Source organism: Nicotiana tabacum, chromosome 19 (assembly GCF_000715075.1).
Source record: "Nicotiana tabacum cultivar K326 chromosome 19, ASM71507v2, whole genome shotgun sequence".
NCBI lineage: Eukaryota > Viridiplantae > Streptophyta > Magnoliopsida > Solanales > Solanaceae > Nicotiana > Nicotiana tabacum.
The window spans coordinates 86,459,566-86,481,257 of NC_134098.1; the positions used below are offsets into that span (position 1 = coordinate 86,459,566).

The 21,692-nt window shown below is 37.9% G+C and overlaps 3 protein-coding genes across 7 annotated transcripts; 2 read left to right on the forward strand and 1 right to left on the reverse strand.

Moving 5' to 3' along the window:
• Positions 1–4,527: 4,527 nt before the first annotated feature.
• LOC142173806 (uncharacterized) lies at positions 4,528–10,750 on the reverse strand. Its single transcript, XM_075239454.1, has 2 exons — positions 7,451–10,750; positions 4,528–7,367 (listed from the first exon to the last, which is right to left on the reverse strand). Exons 1-2 carry the CDS (start codon positions 7,602–7,604, stop codon positions 6,565–6,567), a joined length of 957 nt encoding a protein of 318 aa, XP_075095555.1. The 5' UTR covers positions 7,605–10,750; the 3' UTR covers positions 4,528–6,564.
• A 912-nt stretch (positions 10,751–11,662) lies between these two features.
• Positions 11,663–17,111, forward strand: LOC107812406 (uncharacterized). 2 transcript variants are annotated; one of them, XM_016637501.2, is made up of 3 exons: positions 11,663–12,339; positions 12,967–13,086; positions 16,561–17,111. In XM_016637501.2, the coding sequence occupies exons 1-3, from the start codon at positions 11,779–11,781 to the stop codon at positions 16,585–16,587; spliced, it is 708 nt and encodes a 235-aa protein (XP_016492987.1). In that variant the 5' UTR covers positions 11,663–11,778; the 3' UTR covers positions 16,588–17,111. The 2 variants fall into 2 exon arrangements, with proteins under 2 accessions (XP_016492987.1, XP_016492988.1); XM_016637502.2 differs by having other exon boundaries at positions 11,665–12,339; positions 16,570–17,111.
• An 859-nt stretch (positions 17,112–17,970) lies between these two features.
• On the forward strand, positions 17,971–21,691 carry LOC107812404 (PTI1-like tyrosine-protein kinase 2). 4 transcript variants are annotated; one of them, XR_012702840.1, is made up of 6 exons: positions 17,971–18,631; positions 18,720–18,829; positions 18,926–19,718; positions 20,265–20,497; positions 20,583–20,732; positions 21,187–21,323. XR_012702840.1 is itself a non-coding variant. In XM_016637498.2 (6 exons), the coding sequence occupies exons 1-6, from the start codon at positions 18,380–18,382 to the stop codon at positions 21,244–21,246; spliced, it is 1,602 nt and encodes a 533-aa protein (XP_016492984.1). In that variant the 5' UTR covers positions 17,978–18,379; the 3' UTR covers positions 21,247–21,610. The 4 variants fall into 4 exon arrangements, 2 of the variants coding, with proteins under 2 accessions (XP_016492984.1, XP_016492983.1); XR_001654110.2 differs by having other exon boundaries at positions 17,976–18,631; positions 21,210–21,610; XM_016637498.2 differs by having other exon boundaries at positions 17,978–18,631; positions 20,265–20,501; positions 21,187–21,610.
• Position 21,692: the final 1 nt, after the last annotated feature.

Consider the following 21,692-nt stretch of genomic DNA (forward strand, 5'->3'; position numbering starts at 1 on the left):
TTCGTAGTAACAATTTTCCAAGTATTTTGCATAAACAAATTACAAAGAAAAGATAAAGGAATGAAGAACTCGATGATTTTCTTCTCAAAAGTTGTTCCACGTGATGTTCTTGCCTTCGGTCACAAAAAACTCCTAAAAATGGTATTTAATGACTATTTATATGTGTAGGAAAAAGACCTAGACGAAATAACCAAGTCCAAAACTAAATTGGAGACAAAATAGGCTTTCAAACCCGGAACATCCTCGCTACAAACCTCGCGGCGCGAGACAAAATACGAGCTTCATCTCGTTGTACCCCATGCGATGCAAGCTCTGTCGTGCGCTTTAATCCTCGCCTCGCCTGCCCTAACGCGAGCAAAGTAGCTTGCTATGCCTGCTGCTGCTTCGATTCAATTTTGTTGCCTAACATTTCCAATTCACGTTTTTGTTTCTTTTTTCAATTGTTCAATTTGAACACATTATCCTTTAACAATTTTGTCTTCAATCATTATCTAATCATGATGTCATAATATTATCCATCATCAAATAATCACAAGCCATTCTTGTAGTGCATAAAATACACATAAAATCTCTATTTTTCTTCCAATTTCATCTTCAATGTATCCACACATAAAATAAACTCAATTAAGCATAAATATAGTATAATTTAGCATTAAAGCCCCAAAATGTAAGGTAATTAATGCACTAAAAATATGGAATTATAACCAAACATCACTACCCCACACTTAAACGTTGCTCGTCCTCGAGTAATCAAACTACACTTTATATAGACACGACCTTTTTAAACAATTCTCCTAACTCATCACACCAAGAATCTTTAAAATAGACTAAGCACAAGGGTGTAACATCTTCACCTCAAGATTTGACTCGCAAGTACCATGCATTATTCACAACTCACTCACTTACTCTAACATAGAGGTCAATGACATTACCTTTCCTTCATGAATCAAGTGCCCTCACACAACAAAAGAGATTAGTTCCACACACAATAAAATTTAAGAACAATTAGGAACTCAAGATAGAAAGAATTCACTCACTCTCAGAAATAACATTCATATGCCACAAAAGATGCACCATAGGCTTGCCTGTAGTGTACCACTTTACTAATCGAGCTCATTCAGTCTAGGATCAATTAGGACTTTAATTGATTGTAATGTAGGCTGCGGGTCGGGTAGGATACATTTGGATATAAGAGTGACTACACCTCCCTAAGCACTTTAATACATACACTTTAACATTTAAAACCCCACACTTATGTCAAACCATAACTCCACCTTCACATCAATGTATATTAACTCCATACTTCTTTAAGAACAATTACATCAAGAATCACTACTATCAAGGAATATTTTTCACAGCAATACAACTATTTTTTTTTCTTTCTTTTTCAATTCAAGTGCCTCTTAATTTTTCAAAATAGTGCACCTTTCAAAAGCCAAACCAACTACCCACACTTTAACTTTTACAAAGTTCGTTAAAATTCAAGTGCTCATGAGAGGTTAGAAGGTTCAAATAGATGGTTAATTCAAACAAAAGATTAAGGCTTGTAATGTGGTTGCCAAAGAAATAGGATTACAGGCTCAAAGGGGTTAACTGCGTTACATACCAATTAGGCGGATAAACTATATATATCCGGTTCAACAAAGAAACGCCTATACCACTTTCAAGACTGAACAACACTACTATTTCACTTTGCAAACATACGGGGCAAGTTCTAGACATCAAATCCAATGTACAAAATAACACACAAATCTCATACACACAGCACATAACTCACTCAGGATTGGACTCATCAAGACACACTAGTCAAAACAATTAAGGAAAGTGATTATACAATTTAAGGTACTTATACAAGAGTGAAAAACTGAGCCTAAGCGTCACAACCAAAGTACTTACTATTCTCAAGGCATAACAAAGTCAAGAGATATTGCTTCAATTCAATTCATCTCACAATGGCTCCTACTCCTAAAAAAATAAAACTAATTACACCCAGTTCAAACAAAACCCTTGGAAAAGAACCGCGGCACAAAAAAAAACCAAGGGGGAATTACTACAATACATACAAAGAAAATCTTTTTGTCCTTTTTCTTTAGACTTAAATCCTTCAAGAAAACTGTCTAGGAGATCCATCGTCGGAAAAAGTTCAATTTTTCTACTATTTTTTAAGGACCTACTAAAATACTACACAACTATAAAAAACAAAAATATGAAACTAAAAAAAATGAAATACTAATATAATATTACTAATGATCTAAAGGAATTCTCCCACCCCGCACTTAAAGGAGTGCAGTGTCCCCAATGCACAAATAAAGCAAAACAATAACGAGGGTGGACAAGAAACTCCCTGAAAGGCCAAAGGCCGAAGCAATAGCGGCTCACGGGTACTCAGACTTCCCCCCAGATATGGTCCTTTGTGTGCGCACCCCACACTTAGTCCTCACCATTTAGCTCGCTTTTGCACTCTTCCAATGGCTTTGCTTCCTATGCTTATAATCCTACAAAAAAAAAACTATAAAAAAATATAATAAAAATAAAAATAAAGTAAAGCAGTAAAGATGGGTTGCCTCCCAATAAGCGCCTGATTTAACGTCGCGGCACGACACTGCTACTCTGCTCAGGTTGGGCGCTTTCTCTTCTTCTTTCTCCCATTAAGTCGAGCCTTTTTACACGCTCTCAGAAGGTTTCCTCTTTCATCTCTGACTCTTTTCTCAATCGTCCTTACACACTCAGCTTGCAACACCACCTCCTACAACTCAGTTGTCCCATCCGAATCACTACAATTCACATAAGGACTCTGCTCTATCCCCTTCAGTTCTACCACAATAATCATACACAAGTCCTCATAATGCTTAGGGAGCTTAAGTGCCTTGTACACATTAAAAGTGATTTCCTCATCGTCAACTCTCATCTTCAACTTCCCTTCCCTAACATCAATAATCGCTCCACCAGTAGCTAAGAATGGTCACCCCAAAATAATGGGTACTACCTCATCTGCCTCGTAATCAAGAACAATAAAATCAGCAGGAATAATAAACTTTCCCACTCGAACTAACACATCCTCAATAATTCCTTCTGGCATAACTAGTGACCTATCTGTCAACTGTAAAGTGATTGTAGTAGGTCTAAGCACCCCCAATCCGAGTTGCTTGAACAAAGAGGATGGCATCAAATTTATACTAGCCCCTAAATCACACAGGGCTCTACCAACTTCTTATTTTCCGAGAGACAGAGGAATTGTGAAACACCTAGGATCCTTCAACTTAGGAGGAAGTTTACCCTGAACTCTAGCACTGCACTCTTCAGTAGGTGAAACAGTTCCAAACTCTGTATGTCTTCGCTTGTTTGCCACAATATCTCTAAGATACCTTGCATACTTAGACACTTCCTGCAAAACTTCCACCAAAGGTAAATTCACACGCACTTGGCTCAAAATATATAAGAATTTCTTGTACTTAGCGTCATCTTTTTGATTTTGTAGTCTTTGTGGAAACGGAGGTGGTGGCCTTGTCACAATTACTGGATTTGATCCATTGTTCTCTTTCTCATTCTCCCCAACTGGCTTAGGAACTAATTCTTCTTCAGGACTAGCTGTATACTTCTTTTTCTCTGGAACTTATTCTAATACTCTTCTATTTCTCAAGGTAACCGCATTGACTTGAGCCTTAGGATTAGGCTCAGTATTAATCGGGAGAGCTCCAGCAGGTCTAATATTCTACTTGTTAGCCATTTGCCCAAACTGCCTCTCTAGATTTCTGAATTTCGTGCGCAATTGTTGATTCTCTGCCATAACTTTCTGATTGTCTATCAAGAGCTTTTTCATCATGTCAGGCAAACTCTCTTCTGCTTGCTGTGGAGGTTGAGGTGGATGATTATAATTCGCTTGAGGCATGATGTTCTAATTTCCACCCCAAGAGAATTTAGGATAATTTCTCCAGTTCGGATTATATGTGTTACCATATTGAGCATTTTGATTCATCAGCCCTCTAGCTTGTTACCCACGTAGTAGATGGATTCAGGATTCATGGGGCATATGTCACTTGTGTGACCTTCACCACATAACTCACAGCAAGCAAACATCTGATGCACATGCTGCATCTGTTGTGCTTTGTGCATTGTCATCTTATTCATCTGATTTGCTAATCTCGCTATATCTGCCCTCATGGCTAAGAAATCATCAAGCTCGATCATACCTGCTGCCTTTTATTTAAGTGCTCTTCGTAGTTCCCCATCTCCTAGCTAATTATTATCATTAGCAGTGAAATTATTTAGCAGGATCTGGATCTCACTATACGGCCTTGCCATGCAACTACCCCCAAATGATGAGTCAAGATTCATCTTTGATGCCTCGTCCAACCTATCAACGAAAGAGTGACCCAACACCTCATCAGTCTGACAATGGTGTGGGCAGTCTCTGAGTAGTTTCTTGTATCTTTCCCAAGCTTGTCGAAGAGTCTCACCATCTCATTGTTGAAACCCAAGAATCTGGGTCCTCAGCGACTTTGTCTTCTTGGTGGGAAAAAAAAATGATTAAGAATTTCCTTGCTAGATCATCCCAATTGTGGATTGGGTTCGCGGGCTCCTTTTGTAACCATTCCTTAACTTCCCCCATAAGTGAAAAAGGAAACAATGTCAGTCTGACATAGTCCTTGGAAACGTTCAGATAATTGTAAGTGCCTGTAATTTCCAGGAAGTTCTGAATGTGCCTCTGCGGGTCTTCATGAGATAGACCCATATATTGCCTTGTGGATTGAATCAGCTGTACCATGTACTGTTTGAGTTTAAAATGACCCGTGATATCAGGCTTCACAATCGCCTGAGTCATAAGAGCCAGATTGGGCCTTGCAGCCTCTATCACCGGACGCTTTTCATTACCCGCCATCTCTATTGGCTGTGGTTGAACTACGATGTCCAACTCTATTTTAATTCTAGTTCTAGCTTCGACTTTCCTCCTCACTCTATGAAGTGTTCGTTCGATTTCAGGATCAAGAGGAAGGAGATTGTTTGCGCTTCTACTCCTCCGCATTCAAGAGAAGAGCTTGTGTTATCACAAATAAAACAAACTAAAAATTAAAACTTTAACAAATAACAAATAAAAGCTTAACTTAACTAAACAATCAATAACTAAGTCCCCGGCAACGGCGCCAAAAACTTATTGGTTCCCCAAGTACACGCAAGTATACGTGGTCGTCAAGTAATAAAGTGACTCGAAAGAACAAGGTCGAACCCATAGAGACTTAGATCAATTGTCAACTAGGTAAACTAAAATCAATTAATTATCCAAGATAATCGAGAGTGATGTTTTTTAATTAATCTACTATTGCGGAAATTAAACAAGTAACAACTAACTTATCAATAATGCAAATGTGTATGATGAGATTTTACTTCAGAGGAGATGAAAATTCCAGGGTTGTGGTTGGTTTATCAATCCTATTAAGTTCAATAATCACACTCGTTAATCCAGATTATCTATGGTTGCTAATTAACTGGATTGTTTATATGAATAGCATGTTCCCACAGTACTACTCGCCTGCCTACAATTTATCAACGCTATATTCCTATGATATTGAGTCTATCATAAACGAATATAATACGATATTCAATTAAGCAAGACTGTTAGGTATATTCCTATCCTAACCGTAAAATTTTTCCCCGAGCTACGGGTTCAAAAACAAGCTCTCTCTAATTCTACTCTAATCTAAATATTGCTTTCCCAAGCATAGCATAGATAGTAGGGTGAATTGGTAGCTACAATAATTCACAAGTTAAAACTAGAATTAAAGAAACAACCACAAGATGATAATCTGAATTAACGAAGATGTAATTAATAGACGTTAATAATCATGTCAACCACAACCCTAGAAATAGAGTGCTTAGCCACTCATGTTCGTAGTAATAATTTTTCAAGTATTTTGCATAAACAAATTACAAAGAAAAGATAAAGGAATGGAGAACTCGATGATTTTCTTCTCCAAGAGTTGATCCATGTGATGTTCTTGCCTCCGGTCGCAAAAAGCTCCTAAAATGGTGTTTAATAACTATAACCTAGACGAAATAACCAAGTCCAAAACTAAACTGGAGACAAAATAGGCTTTAAAACCTGGAACACCCTCGCTACAGGCCTCGCGGCGCGAGGCAAAATGCGAGCTTCATCTCGCTGTAGCCCGTGCGACGCAAGCTCTATCGTGCGCTTTAATCCTTGCCTCGCCTGCTCTAACGCGAGCAAAGTAGATTGCTATGCCTGCTGCTGCTTCGATTCAATTTTGTTGCCTAGCATGTCCAATTCACGTTTTTGTTTCTTTTTTTCAATTGTTCTTTTTGTCTTCTTTTGATTTGTCTCTTTTGTCTTCCTTTGTAATGTTAAACTTTAATCCTTATATATCCACTAATTAAATAATCATAACTCCATTCTTGTAGTATATAAAATACACATAAAATTTTTACTTTACTCCCAATTTCGTCTTCAACTTACCTACACATAAAATAAACTCAATTAAGCACAAATATGTTATAGTTTCGCATTAAATCCCCAAAACGTAAGGTAAGTAATGTACTAAAAATATAGAATTATAGCCAAACATCAAGGACCATCAATTGGTCGCAAGGCCGATGGCTCATCTTGCCGTGAAATATTAGAGACTCTCGGAGACGGCCCTTCAGCTTCCATCGTGATATTGGGAAGGGACATGCCCTCTGCGGCCTCAGCCGATGGTGGAATTCAGGCGGCGACTCGATGTCATCTTCGAGGACTATTGTCGCCATCTCACGGATGACGAAATTGCCTTTTACTGAATCCACAGCCCGGGCGACCCCATCACCGACACCTACCAATCTTATCTTACAGGGAACCAAATTCCCACCACTCGACGACAACTCTTCCTCCCCATCCACTAAACGATGCAAAGGAGAAGCCGGGAGCACTCCTCTCGATATACCTGCAGACGGAGAAGAAACTGATACGGAGGTAGCAGTAGGTATGGCCGACGAACGAGTAGACCTCGCTGCGGCAGAAGAACGAATAGAATCAAATGATCGAGAAGGCATAGCAGCAGTCATAATAGGAACAAACTCCAAAGAAGAAGAAGCCTTCCTATTACGAAACGCAGGAGGAGGAGCCCTCGGGCTCCTCAAAGATCCTCGAACTGAAAAAGAAAGATTAGAGGTTGTCACTGCCGATAATAAACTATAGCGAGAAAGTGACCATGAGGTCAAAAGTAAAAATAAAAAATATATGAACTCACCGGCCAAGGAAGAAGTAGGCCCGAACTTCTTGAGAAAGCCCGTCCACTCACAAATCCCCATAATGTGAGGCAGAATCCGTCCAACCCAGTTGAAAATGTCCCTCACCAAAGGAGGAGGCACAACCTTGGCTGTACAAGGAAGAGACAAAATGTTAGAGCCTATGACTAGAAACAGACAAATCAAATGCCTTTCACGAAAAATGGATACTTACGAGCGTGATTCCAAGTCTCCGGAAAGTCGTCTGAGTTGGCTACCACGTCTTCGGTTCTGACAAAAAAGTAGCTGAGCCAAAACTGATGATTTGCTTTGTCGTCCATCTGCACCACCAAGCATTTACCTCCTCGGTGGTGAAGGTGCAACATCATCCCCTATAAAAGCTAAGGGCGAAGAGATGCATCAGATGGCGGAGTGTGACCTCGACCTCGACCTCGGCCAATTCCATGAATTTTGTGAGCATCCTAATAAGTTGTAGATGTACGGAGAGAGTTGGGTCAGGAAAATACCATAGTAGCGGCAAAATTCTCCCGCCAATGGGAGAAGGAGGAGAGTATAGATAACCTGAAAAGGATACGCATAGAACGCACAATATTTCGGGCGGTGGATTTGCACCACATCACGCCCTGCTAAAACCAGATCGATGTGGGCAGGAATGTTGAATTTTGCCCTAAGCTTAGCCAGATCGGCCCCTTTCATCACTGACTCCGAGACTTCGGGCTCACCTTCAGGCACCTTTAAAAAGTCGGATCTAACATTCTCACTATGAGGGATTATTTCCTCCACCGTAGAAAAATTCTCATCCTCAATGGCGACAAAGACACTATCAGCGTGAGGGGGCATAAACACTGCCAAAGGGATAGAGTCAGTTGCCATACCAGAACCAGAGGATACATTATCCATGTTGTTAAGAGAGGATATTCAAGCAAGGAAATGTTAGAAGCAACAAGAATCGCTAAAACCAGTAAGAAGATACGCGACAATGGAGGAAGGAGAAGAAGAAGAAGGCAAAGAATTTTGATAGGAAGAGCAAGTAGAAGGCAAATAAAAGTCATTACATCCCTATTTATAAGAATCCGAGCATCAAAACCAAGAAATTATGCTATCATTACCTGGAACTGGAGTCAAAAAGGCAGCCCTAATTGACAGTCGCACGAGAAACGACACAAAACATCGGGAAAAGGCGCCATAATGACGCACGATGTCATGGCGTCATTCTGGTGCGGAGGCGACACCCCCCAATAGTGCGTTCACGAAAGGTCACAATGTCATCTCGTCTGGAATATCACTGCTCGACTCGCTGGTCCAAGTTTGGCCAACCGCAACAAATAAAATTCGCCCATTAAGGTCGCCCGAGGTCGGCCTTAATAAGCGGAGGGACTAACTGTATGGGTCGAAATCTGTCTCAGTATTTGGTGGGAAGTTACTTCGAGAAAAGAGTCAGTCGAGGTCGACCAGGAGATGATGAAGCCTGTGGTCGAGATGCAGACGCGGGTCGATGTCGAGCACGACGAAAAGAACTGTAACGACTAATTTACTAGGGTAGGATATTAAAGAGAATATTCCTTTAGATATTCTTTGTACTTGTGTTATTAGGGTTTATTGGGGGTATGTCCCATATAAATAGGAAAAAAGACAGTGAATAAATATATGTGATATTCACTTGATAAGAACACGTTTTAGAAGATGAACCTCTCTCTCTCTAGCAAAGATACAAACATTACCTTTTCATCAAGATTCTTGCTTATATTATTCCATACTTTTTCATCAGATCTGAGAATAGTTCGAACATTCTAGGATTTATCTGTCACGCATCAATGTCAGGAGGAACAATCAACTAGCTCATTCATTATTAGGTAATTTATTTTTTCTATTTACTTAAATATCATTTATTGTTATTTATTGCTAGTTACTCCTCCATTATTGCTCATACTTTTAGAATATTTAATGCACGATATTATTAATCCCCCATTGGATCAGCCCCACATTATCCGTATTTTCAAGATCCACATTTAGGAATATTATTATTAACTAGGTTTAACCCAACATTACATAAATATAAAGGTTTAACAGAAAGTTATACTTTTTGGTCAAACACCTACAGTTTAAAACAATTGGCATACCCTCAATGTGTGGTATTAGTATTTATAGTGCTCATCCTATTGATGGTGTATCAATTGACTAAAAATAGTAGTATCTACAAGATTAAGCATAATCAGCTCCAATATCTAATTAAAGGACATCCATCCTAGCAGCTGGTACCTCCAGAACAAATATACCCCCAGAAACTACAAGAACCTGGGCACATATATCATCACCTACTAAGTGTTCAAAGAGAAGCAACTCACAAGACTTGCAGCTCACTGTTGTCAATGCCTGCAATTCCTCAAAGATGAACAATGACCAACCCAAGCACCCTTTATTTCTAACTTGTTTGTTATTTTTTCCAGGTACAAGAGACAGATTCAAATTATTGATGCACTTGCAAAGTGTGGTACTAGCATCTCAGATGCTCAATCTCTTACAAGTGTACCAATCACCTTGGACCTGTCATAAGGATCCTGCAAATTTGTCACAACAGACAAACACTTCTAACAGGATCCTTCAGAGAACCCTCAGATTTTTCAACCCATCTACATAGCTTGTTACACCAATATGAAACTCTCAGAAGGACATTACTACACAAACCAGGACATCAACACCTAACCACCAACATCCAACGCCTTATTCTTCAACTCACCAACAGAAAGTTTCTGCCCAAATGGATACTTTCAGACACTAGCACCAACCTGCCTCATCTGCAGGCATTCAGCAGGACACACCTAGGGGCCCAACCTAGTTATCATATACTTCCCTATCAGCTCACAGAAGCAAAAATTTACAGGATGCATCAGCTCACTCAGCTCCAGGTCACCAGTTAAACCTGCATGCTCCAAAGTATTCTAGATGAAAGAAGCAGGTATTTGCTTACTCTCTTCTGTCGAAAATATCATTCAGCAGTAGCAGTTCTGCCCAGTTACATGGGTCATTTTGATAGCTACCTTCAACTTGGCTTTCTTTGGCCTCAATGTTAGAACTAAGTTGAAGATAGTTTATAGCACACTCGTCTATTTTTTGCCATACTCCATAGGAGAAATCTACATTTACTCTAGATGTAGGTCTTGTTATATATGGAAGATGACCTTCCTACTCATCTGTTTCGTTGATTTAGGATCATTTGTGCATTTTTTTATAGTTGACCTGGACTCACTTCACATTGTTTTTGTATACACAATTGTCTATCACTTAAGAATAGGCAATTGATACATCATCATAGGCCTAACTCATCAAATTTCAGGATTTACTTGGTCGTCATGCTTGGAGGACCAAGTGTATATCCGTCATAATTTTGGAGGTAAGGTTCATGTCCCCCTCCTTTGTTGTACTTTACTCTCTATATATATGAAAACTAATCCTAGGCGCAACGCCTAGTGGAATTTAATAAAAAAATATATATTATAATATAATGAAAAAAAATAAAAACCAAAAATGCTAAACCTAGACAAGAGAAAGGTTGAAACGTAAGTAGCCAACCAAAAAAAAAAGTGGAAAGGCAAGTATCATGGTAAAAGTTAAAGATAGCTATAAAAATAACGGAAAGTAAAACTTGAATATTTATGTTATAATCAATAATATGTGTATTGTGTAACTTAGTATATATTTCGGTACGGTATCGATATTTCGATATTTTATTTTTAGAATACTAGACCTAATACCAATATTTTTTAAAATTTAAACTAAATACCATATCAAATATCAAATAACAAAATTTTCGATTTCGATATGGTGTGGCTACATATTAACAAATGTCCAAAAAAAGGGGTGAAATTCAAAAATAGCTAGATTTACAAGTGGTAATTGAAAAATAATCACAGTTTCAAAAGTAATCGAAATTTAGTCACTTTTCATGTAAAGACAAAAAATGAGTGAAAACATTGTTTAAAATCCGAAAAATATTTCAGCATAATATACTGGAGTTCGAATTTTTTATATGTGAACTTCCAGCATAATACACTGGAGTTCCAACATATTATGCTGGACCAGTATATTATGTTGGAACTTTTCGTGTGCTGGAGTTAAAGTTCATACACAGGTGCACCAATCTTCAGTATATTACGCTGTAACTTTCCGTGTTGCAGCAAAATAGTGACTATTTTTTAATAATTTTACAAATGTTTACTATTTTTCAATTACCGGTCCGAAAACTGGCTAGCCCGTGCTATTTTCACAAAAACCAGTCATCCGGGCCAAGTTTTACAAAAAAGAGACCAAATCAATCAGGTGTGGATCGAGCCCACCCAATTATTTTCACTTTTAGGCCCACCCAATTTGGCGGCCCAACTGCATCTGCAACTTCGCCAGAGTCGGTAATGAGAAGCATCTACACGAACTATTCGGTTAGTTTTTGACAAAAGCATCCAGGAACCGGGGCATAGCTAGATTCCGAATTCTCGCTGAGCTCAAAAAAGGAAAAGAGGAGATTGATCGTGAAATCGGCAAAGAAAGATGCCGCCGAAGAAAATGGGAGTAAATAGTAAAGCCGAAGCGGCTAGGGCTCGGAAGGGCGCCGCCGAATCCGAACGCAAAGACCGTGAAACTCGAGAAAAAGAAGAGCAGTATTGGCGCGAAGCCGAGGGAGCGAAGTCACGTGCCGCCAAAAAACGCGAAGAAGAAGCCGAGAAGCGAGCCGAGGGCGCAGCGAAGAAAGCGGAAGTACGGAGGCTTGCCGAGCTGGAGGAGAAAGAGCTCGAGAAGTCGATGAAGAAGCCGGATAAGAAAGCCAATCGCGTCTCGATTCCAGTACCGAAGGTGACCGAGGCGGAGCTACGGCGGAGGAAGGAGGGGGAGCAAGTGGTGTTAGCGAAGAAGGCGGAGGAGGAGAAGCGGAGGCAGAGCCGTATGGCGGCGGAGGAGGAATATGAAAAAATGGTTCTTGTAACTAATAGGAATCGTGATGATTCAATTATTGAGGCTAGTACTGTGGATGATGCCATTGCTTCATTGGCTATTTCAGATAGTTTGCCACCTGATAGGCATCCTGAGAAGAGACTCAGAGCTGCCTTTAAGGTATTTCTCAGTAGCTTTTTGCTTGCGGTTCTATTTATAACTTTAATGATAAAGAGTCTCCGCTTAATGCTGAATGCTGATTGCATTTCATAGTACCCCGAAAAAAAGAAAAAAATCATTCTTTTTGTTGGAAAGCAATGGACGAATAAAGCATTATGATATAGAGGATACATATACAGAATATCTTATGGTTACCCACCCGGTGTTCGGTACTTGCTTTGGGCGGACTAATCCGGAATAGTCCCACTTTGGGGGTGAAGCTCCCTGCCAAAGCCGACTCTATTCCGAGGGTTCGAACTCGAGACCTCTGGTTAAGGGTAGAAGAATACTTATTACCCACACAACCTTTTTGGTAATATCAACTAGTTTGGTATTGTGCGTAGTTGATTGATTATGGATTTATGTTATAGTAATTTTTCAAGAAAAGAAGCTGATCCCTCTTATTTGGAAGTTTTCTTTAGCATGTACAACTTAATCTTATGCTGGATCTTCTAGGCAATAGATGACTATTTATTTATATGATAATTGCATAAAATGTTCTCAATATGTTACTTTCTGATTTTGCACTAGCATAATTAAGGTTGTATTACACATTTTTATTTCGAGTGTTAATTCTGGTACTTGCAGGCTTTTGAGGAGGCCGAGCTTCGTGTTCTAAAGGAGGAAAAACCAGGTCTGACACACACTCAGTATAAAGACTTGATTTGGAAGCTATGGAAGAAGTCTCCGGACAATCCTCTTAACCAGGTACTTTAGCTTCATGAAGTTTGGATTAAATTGATAATAGAGGGGTCATAATTTTGGACTTTTTTTCCGAATAATCTTTATGTTTGTTTTCATTTTATAAATGGTTTTTATGCGTAGTTCCCTGGTATTGGTCTACAGTACACGAGTAGTGTAGGTCAGAATTGAATAATCCTTGATGAATCGTTGGGTGATTACCATACCAAAGTTAGCGTATTTAATGAAATCTTCTCTACTAATTATGTGACATTGGCCAATCTTGAAGTTCCCAACACATTCCAGGAGCTTGTGAAGGTTGACGTTGGATTTGATTGCTGAAAGTAGGAATAGCCAAAGCTAAATGTTTCGAACTGAGGTTTTTAGATGGAAATAATGTTCACCACCTTCTCAATTAACAATTTCAGGCTCATGCAACTGATTATTCAAATTGTCCGAGTTCATTTCCCAATTGTATGCCGGTGTGTTTTCATTTTATTTGGTTTATGTGGTGGTTGGATCTGTTATTCCAGCTTCTGGATGTTCTCATTCTATCACTAGCTTCAAGGTTGCTTTAAAGTTTAATTGCTTTTCCTTTTGGATGCGTGGAGTTCATTTCTAGTGAAACATTGAATCACACTTGAGGAAACATGAATACATTGGACAATATTGCTGGATCTTTGAGATGAAAAAATCATTTTGCTGGGCATCTGGCTGCATGTTTACATATCGGCAATATGATATGTAGGTTTATTTTAACATGACTGTAGTTTCATTTAATTGATTAACTGAAATATAAATAATGTAAGAAACTAAGAATATGAAAATGATTGATGAACAAATCAATATGCATAAAAAAAACCAAATACATATGTTGGAATATCTTTGTAATTGATATCTCATTTATTTATCAACTTTTTATTCATTTTTATTGTGTTTTTTATTTTATTTTATTTTATTTTTGCATGAGTGCATTTTCTACTTTTAGGTGTAGTTTAAGCCTTTAAGGTAAAAACTAACCCGCACCCAGTGCGCTAAAATATACTCTCTCCGTTTCAATTTATGTGATGCTATTTGACTGTCACAGAGTTTAAGAAAAAAGAGAGACATTTGAACTTGTGTTGTAACATGAGCACATACATTTTGTGTGGCTATAAATTATTGCATAAAGGTAAATTATTTTCAAATATGGAAAGAGGTCATTCTTTTTGGCACGGACTAAAAAGGAAATAGATTCACATAAATTGAAGCGGAGGGAGTACTAATTTAGCATAGTTAAGTCATAAATTAAGGTGAGATATGATTTAGTGATAAGAGTTTATGTGGAAATGTATCATGTTTACGGTAAATTAGTACATGGTTAAGTCATAAATTATTGTGAGATATGGTTTAGTGATAAGAGTTTGTGTGAAGGCATGTCATGTATTCCTTGGATTGGTGTAAACACCATGTAAGCTAAGACCATCTCTGACAAAAAACTCGGAGCCTAAAGAGAAGAGAGTTCAATCTACAAGAAGCTGGCTAGAGGAGAATAACCCTTTCCGTGTTTTTGTTCTTCAAATGACACTAAAGGAGAGTAATTCCTTTCGGCTAATGGACATACTGCTCCAGTTTTTCCGGTGGATCCATCCTATCCCTAAGAATGGAATGAACGAAGTTAACCTATATGAGAGTGGGGAATACAGACCAAAAATCAACTTACCACTTCTGATGTCTCACGATTCTGCCAGTTTAGAAGCTAAGGAGGACTGGGGTTGCTAATTCAGAAAAGTGACAACTAAAAAATGTTTACATGATGAGAATTGGCTGTAAAACTAATAGGTACATAGTATTGCTTAGACTTCATATTTTTCTTATGACTTGATTACTTGTCACTTTCTTTTTGTGACATGTGTTTAAATACTAAAAGTAAAAGAAGTTGAAGTAGAAGATTCCTACAAATATCATGGTTTTGGCTCTCTGGTTTATTTAACCTTTTTTTAAATCTGTAAAGGGTAATTTTATTAATTAGCAGCATTAACTGTATGCTGGGCAGCATGTATAGTAAGCTACATTACTTGTTATGTGCTGTGCTAAAAAAATCAACCATTGCATCTACATCATTAATTGAATGATATACATCTATATTTTACTATAATGCAGATTTATTTCTGATCTCGAAAAGCCTTGCTTTTCTTTTTCTGGTCTATTTTTACCCTCACGACAACAATTCTAGTGATATTAAGGAGTCTATAAATAGTTTTGGGCAAAGCTAAACCCCTCGATTATGTTTCCCTCAGCATTGATTTTTAAATTGGATGTAGATCGGTGTATAATAAATTGACTTCTCAAAGCTTTAATTCTACTGGAAACAGTCTCTCTACCTTCACAAGGTAGGAGCAGGGGCGGACCCACGTGCTACTAAGCGGGTTCCCGCTTCGTCAAAAAATAATACTGTGTATATTAGTAAATTTCTGGAAAAAATAGTATAAGGAATAGAATTGAACCCACTTGACATGTACACTCTCTCTGTAAAAGTGGACGCGTGGGTTCAAAATTTTCAATGAGGTCATGTGTTCGAACCCGACTTTCACATTGTGAATATTTTGCTCTTTTATTTTTCTTCCCTTTTTGTATTTTCATAGAAGATGTGCTACAACAGTGGGCCTAGAAAGCTTGCAGGTCAAATTAACCCCAACTTCATTCAAATGTCCAATGTCTTCTATTTGTCTTTTCCTATTTCACTTTATATTTTTTTCTAATTAAATTTAATAAAATTACTCTCAAGTTTATTTTACTTCAAAATTAAACCCTTCTATAAAGTAAATTTTCATTATCTCTTTCATAAATTTTGCTAAAACATGCAATTATTTTTATTTGATGAAATTATTTATATTTTCTTAGAGTTAATAAATTTTAAATTATTTAAATTAATTTAGTTGTTAAAATTTAACAGATCTTGAATTTGCTGAAACAAGATTTGTTAAAAATAGATAAATTGTTTAAAAAATAGAAGTAAATAGGTTTTTTGTACATTTTTAAGAATATGTGCGGACTTAGTTAAAAATATAGAGGCTCCAAATTTAAAATGACTTCATTTTAAGATCACGTTATGAATGATAATGACAATAAAAAACAAAAAGAAAGATGTGACCAAATCCTACTGGTCGTGCCCGACACCGCTTATACTATTGATTATCGTCGTCTTAGACTGAACCCGCTTGCATAAAATCCTGGGTCCGCCACTAGGTAGGAGTAAGACCTGCATACATACTACCCTCCCCCGATCCCACTTGTGGGAGCACACTGGGTATGTTGTTGTTAAAGCTTTAATTTCCATGTAAGAGACATTTGAAGAGCTTTGCTGAATGATCAAGTGTCAATGGTCACAGTTTTGATTTGCAGGCTATAGATGCTGGATAATTCACGTAGTTGGGGCTCTTAAGTTTCTCCTAATATATTGTCATGTTTAATTGTTTGCAGTCCTTATAACAGAGTATTGCTTGATCTTTTGATCTTAAGTTTGTGCAGATTGCAGATAAATCTTAGGTGCACTTTGTGCTGATGTGGTGGCAATAGGTCCTCTGGACCGAGAAAGGGGCTGCAGCTGTGGGGATATGTTGATGGTATATAGTGTGACCTGATTGGTGTTGAAAGTCTTCTGCCACAGATGTTTGGGGTGTGCTTATAGTATGTTGCTTCTGGTTGAAGTGTAACGCTTCCTAATTAGATACTATACTCCTGTGTATTATCACTAAATTAATGTCTGCACCACAGTACTCATGGTGTTTTTCTGTCATTTTACTGTAAATAACGTACTAGTACTAAATAAGTCCTCAGTTTTTGACAGTGCATAATACACTCAATAGGTTTTTGACCCTTTTTAGAAGCAAAGGGTAAAAGAAAGGAATGTAATCGGATGTATGAAGGGAAAATGTGCGAAGGCATCAGATAATTTCCTGTTTAGTAGCCGGAATGCTCAACTCTATGATTATATTTCCCATATCTTTTATCTCTCCATTGTAAATAGACATGACTCTGGTCAATTGACTTATATTCAATTGGTTGTGAAATGCCTATTTTACCTTGATTTTGCTTTGGGGAGTCAAAGAAGTCAGAAATCTGGAGAGGAGTACGGATCATTGTGTTTTTACTGTTAGGCTAGGTTGATTAGAGGTTAAGGTATCTTTGGGTGTAAATCTTGATTCTTTTGGTGTTAAAGTACTTTGTGGAGTTGATGCTTGAGAACAAATAAAGGGTTAGAGAAACTCATATTAGAAAGAGTTTCTATGTTCGGCATGTATCACATAAGTTAAAAGGACATTAAAGGGAGAGCCCAATTGGTGCTTTTTCACGTAGAGGAGTTGGTGTAAGCCATTGTCCTGTTGCATTTATGTGATTTGATACACAACGTACATTTGGTGCATATCAAACTTCGTTTTATTGCATCATGTGCAGAATTTGCCGAAGTATCCTTGATGCATGCCTGGAGAACATCTTTCACGTGTTTGAGGGTTTCATCTGTTAATCCTTGGTAGTACTATATTCCGATAACGATAATTTCAAACTACTTGAATCTCTCTCTTTCTCTTCCTTTTTCTGAGAGCAAACTATTTATCGTTATGAGAATGGTATTGATATTTACATTTTTGATAATGATGATGTCTCGGTTAATTTGTGCGCATATAACTTTGTCCATCAAGGCTTAGGCAAATAGAAAGAAATTATTTTAATTTGTCTAGAATATGATCTGGCTCTGGTTTTAAATATCATTGATATTTATACATAATTTAGAAGTATGCTACTATGGCACCAAGGTGAATGCATTCAAAATTTCATGCCTTGTCATTGGTTACATTGTGATATCTGAAGGTGGAGAAATGGTTCACAAGTTATAAAATTGGAAGTTCATTAAAACTCTTATAAATGAAGTGTCGGCACATTGCAAGCGAGTTGAATTTTGTCTAATTCTGTACCTATCAACCTTATAGTAAATGTTAATACCAACCTACTGGAATTTATTGTGAAGGTCCACAAATCACATCAGCTGGCATAACTAAAATGTTTGGCACAATTTAGGTAACTTAAAACTTAAAAGCACCTCCATGGGCACTCTGACAACAATTCAAAATTTAAACTTGACACCCTCAACTTTTATGTTCTCAATGGGTTTAGATTTTAATATTTCTTGAAGTTCAGTGATTTTTTTTCACATATATATCTCTATACTCAATATAAAAATGCCAGATTCGGACTGTTGATTATATATAGCATCCACCACTCTCTAGCAACGTCCGGTCAATTGGCAATGGAATGCTGGGATTGCCCATGAGTATGTACAATGTTTGGTCGTTCAAGTGCCAAAGGAGGAATTTCCTCACTCCTGAGAAGCAGGAGAGTGCCCAAGGCCAAGAAGCGAACACTTGTGGTTGGTCTCAAATCCGACAACATCAGCAGAGAAATGCTGCTTCGTTTGCTCACCTCAGTTGTAATGCCCGGAGACTATGTGCTGGCAGTTCATGTACAGGAACCTAATTGTATTTTTGATCCAAATACTTTTCACAGGCATGAGGATCTCTGCAAATCCAAGCAGGTCATTTTACATTCCAAAGTTACACTTGACATATTGCTTATTCCCACCAATTGGTTGCTGATTCCATAGTTGTACAATTTTCTTTTAGGTGGATTTTCAAATCAAGGTTTGTGTAGGAGAGTCGTATATAAGTGAGCTGAGTAATCAAGTACGTATAAACTTTGCCGCAATGCTTGCCGTCGGATGCAGCAGCCCCTGGTATACATAGTTCCTCTCCTATTTGCTTACAGGGACCGTTTTGATGGTTCCTCTCCCTCTATTTGTCTCATTTTGACTTTTGATGTTCAAGTCCAGTGATCAGATTGTTGGCAAACTTTTGAAAGAGTTGCCTCCTACTTGCTTACTTCTTGTAATGGATAAGGGAGGAAAAGTCCTACTCCAGAAGCCGGGGACTTCACAAGAAGGCGCTCCAATTAAAGTTCTACATTCATCTGAGTCCTCTCTGTCAGCTTCCAGCAGCTCTACAGAGTCGAAAAATAAGTATTTGATTCAAAAATCTTTGTCAATGCCGTGTTCCTCAACATCAACGTCATCACAGCCGACTGAAAATGCAACTTTTCCTAGGACCAGGAAATATTTGCAGCACAAAAATACTGCAGCTAAGAATCTGTTTCAGAGGTTAGCTTACTTAGAGATAATTTGCTGTACCAGACGCTTCACAATTGATGAACTTAGATGTGCAACAGATAACTTCAGTCCCAATCTGTTGACTGGAGAGGGTGGTCATAGTAGAGTCTATCGATCCAATCTCGATAATGGCCAGGTTGCTGCAGTGAAAGTCCTTAAAAACACACAATATTCCGAAGATGATCTGTTCGGGGAAGTTGAAATATTGAGCAATCTGAAACACGAGAACATAATTCAGCTTGTCGGTTACTGTTACAGTAAGGATATGCGAGCAATAGTGTATAATCTACTGAAGGACAGTTTGAAGCAAAGGCTTAAACAGCTTAATTGGAACACAAGGTTGCAAGTTGCTATAGGAGTGGCAAGGGGATTAGAATACCTCCATTCTCAAACCCCTCCTATCATTCACAGAGATGTGAAATCATCAAACATTCTCTTATCTGGCGATTGCCGCCCACAAGTAAGTATCTTATTAGCTCGGTTTCCTACATTAGATGGCTTCTCATATTCATAGCCTGTTTTTGTGTTTCACTGATTGCCATTGTAAAACTATGCTATAGGAAGATGCTCGCTGACTAGTTTAAGAGATGTTAGGATTATCCAATTCCTCTTCTTTTGGTTTTTGCCCTCATAACTATGATAAACCGTTTAAGCATACCTAAGGTATATTTGGGACCCTTAAAGATAAATAATGACGATGATATGAGTTGATCTTAAAGAAAGAAGCGAGAATTCGTATAGCCGACCCAAACTTGTTCGGGTCTGAGGCGTAGTCTATGTTGTTGCTAATGATAAAAAACGACAGAATGCTGCTTGCATACATTACTTGGTGAATTCTAAATCTAGTAGTTGCGTTTAGGCCAAATTAGTGAAGACTGGATTGGTCCCGACTTCAAAAATATTTTATGCACGTCCACTGCCTAGTTACTCAATTTGATAAGCTATGATGATATAATTTCTACATCCGCTTTTGTTACACTTGATGATTTTTGAAGCTGAAACGTAGATATCAGATTTTGGAGCAGCAGTTATACACCAGCAAAATCAGCAAGATTCAGCTTATGTGAAACCAGTTCACGTTGTTGGGACATTTGGATACCTGGCGCCTGAGTACATTATGTATGGCAAAGTTGATGAAAAGATAGATGTATACTCTTACGGGGTAGTCCTGTTGGAATTGATCACAGGGAAAGAGGCCATCCAAATAGACCTGGAATCTCATCATGAAAGCTTAGTGCTGTGGGTAATAATACGAAGAATGTATGCCTACTTCAAAAGATAAAACGATGTCAATGATTTTGACTCTAGATAATGTGAATTGCAGGCGAGGTCTCTACTCAGTTTTGGTCTTTGTGATCTTCTTGTTGATCCTGACTTAAGCGAGAACTACAACAAAGATGAGATGAAAACAATGATGCTTGCAGCACGGCTCTGCCTCCTGCATTCATCTTCAAGGAGGCCAACAATGAAAACAGTAAGTCCTTTTGTTTGGTCTTATACTTTTTTTTAAAAACATTTCCTTCATATTGACTTCATTTCAACAGCATGCAAAGATTTTGGATATTGCTTCTAATTTTCTTGATCAGTAAAGTAAAATTTTATCGATTATATCAAGCTCTAAGAACGTGCTGTAACATTTAGAGCAAAATGCAAAACAAGGCATATTCCATTTATCTTTGTAGGAATTCTAAGATCTGACAAAGTTTCCGCCTCATTTACAAATCGCATTCTACACCAAAAGAAAGCAAATGTAAATAATTAAATTTGCTTCTCATATTTACAAACTTAACATACAAAAGTGGCATAAACTAGCAGAGATATTCTTAAGTTTGTGAAGTCATGATGATGGAAACCTAAATTAGTTGCCACTATCGAAGTTTATGAATGATGCTAAAAATAACACGAATGGTGCTGAAATAGAACGGAAGATTTTGAATTTGCTGGTGTGCAGATTCTGCGTTTGTTTGAGGAGCCAGAGCACTGGTTAGAGCTGCAGAGAAAGAGAGAAGAGCTTCTGGATGGAATTGGTTCAAAAGATGAAAGTTGCTTGTGCAGATGTTACGGATCAGATTCTGATGAGACCATGTTCTTGGAGGATAGCTAATCATATGTTCTTGAGTTTTCCACGATATATTGGAATGTACATACTGGGTTTTTGGTGTTCACCAATACCACCATTCGTTCTCAACCCGGTCACTAAATAAAAAGGAAGAAAAGAGAGAAGAGAATTAAAGAAACCATTTCTTTAGGAGATTGTAGTTCTATGTCAAAGTGATATTTGAGTACCAATAGACATGTCTTCATTATGTTGTCGGACATTATTCTTCAAGTGTAAGCTCTACGTTGTAGTCCTTATAGTTCTTTTCTTTCTTTTTCTTTTGGTTTTTTTCTCTTGCCGATTCCAATTTAAGACATCATGTTGATTGTTTTTCTC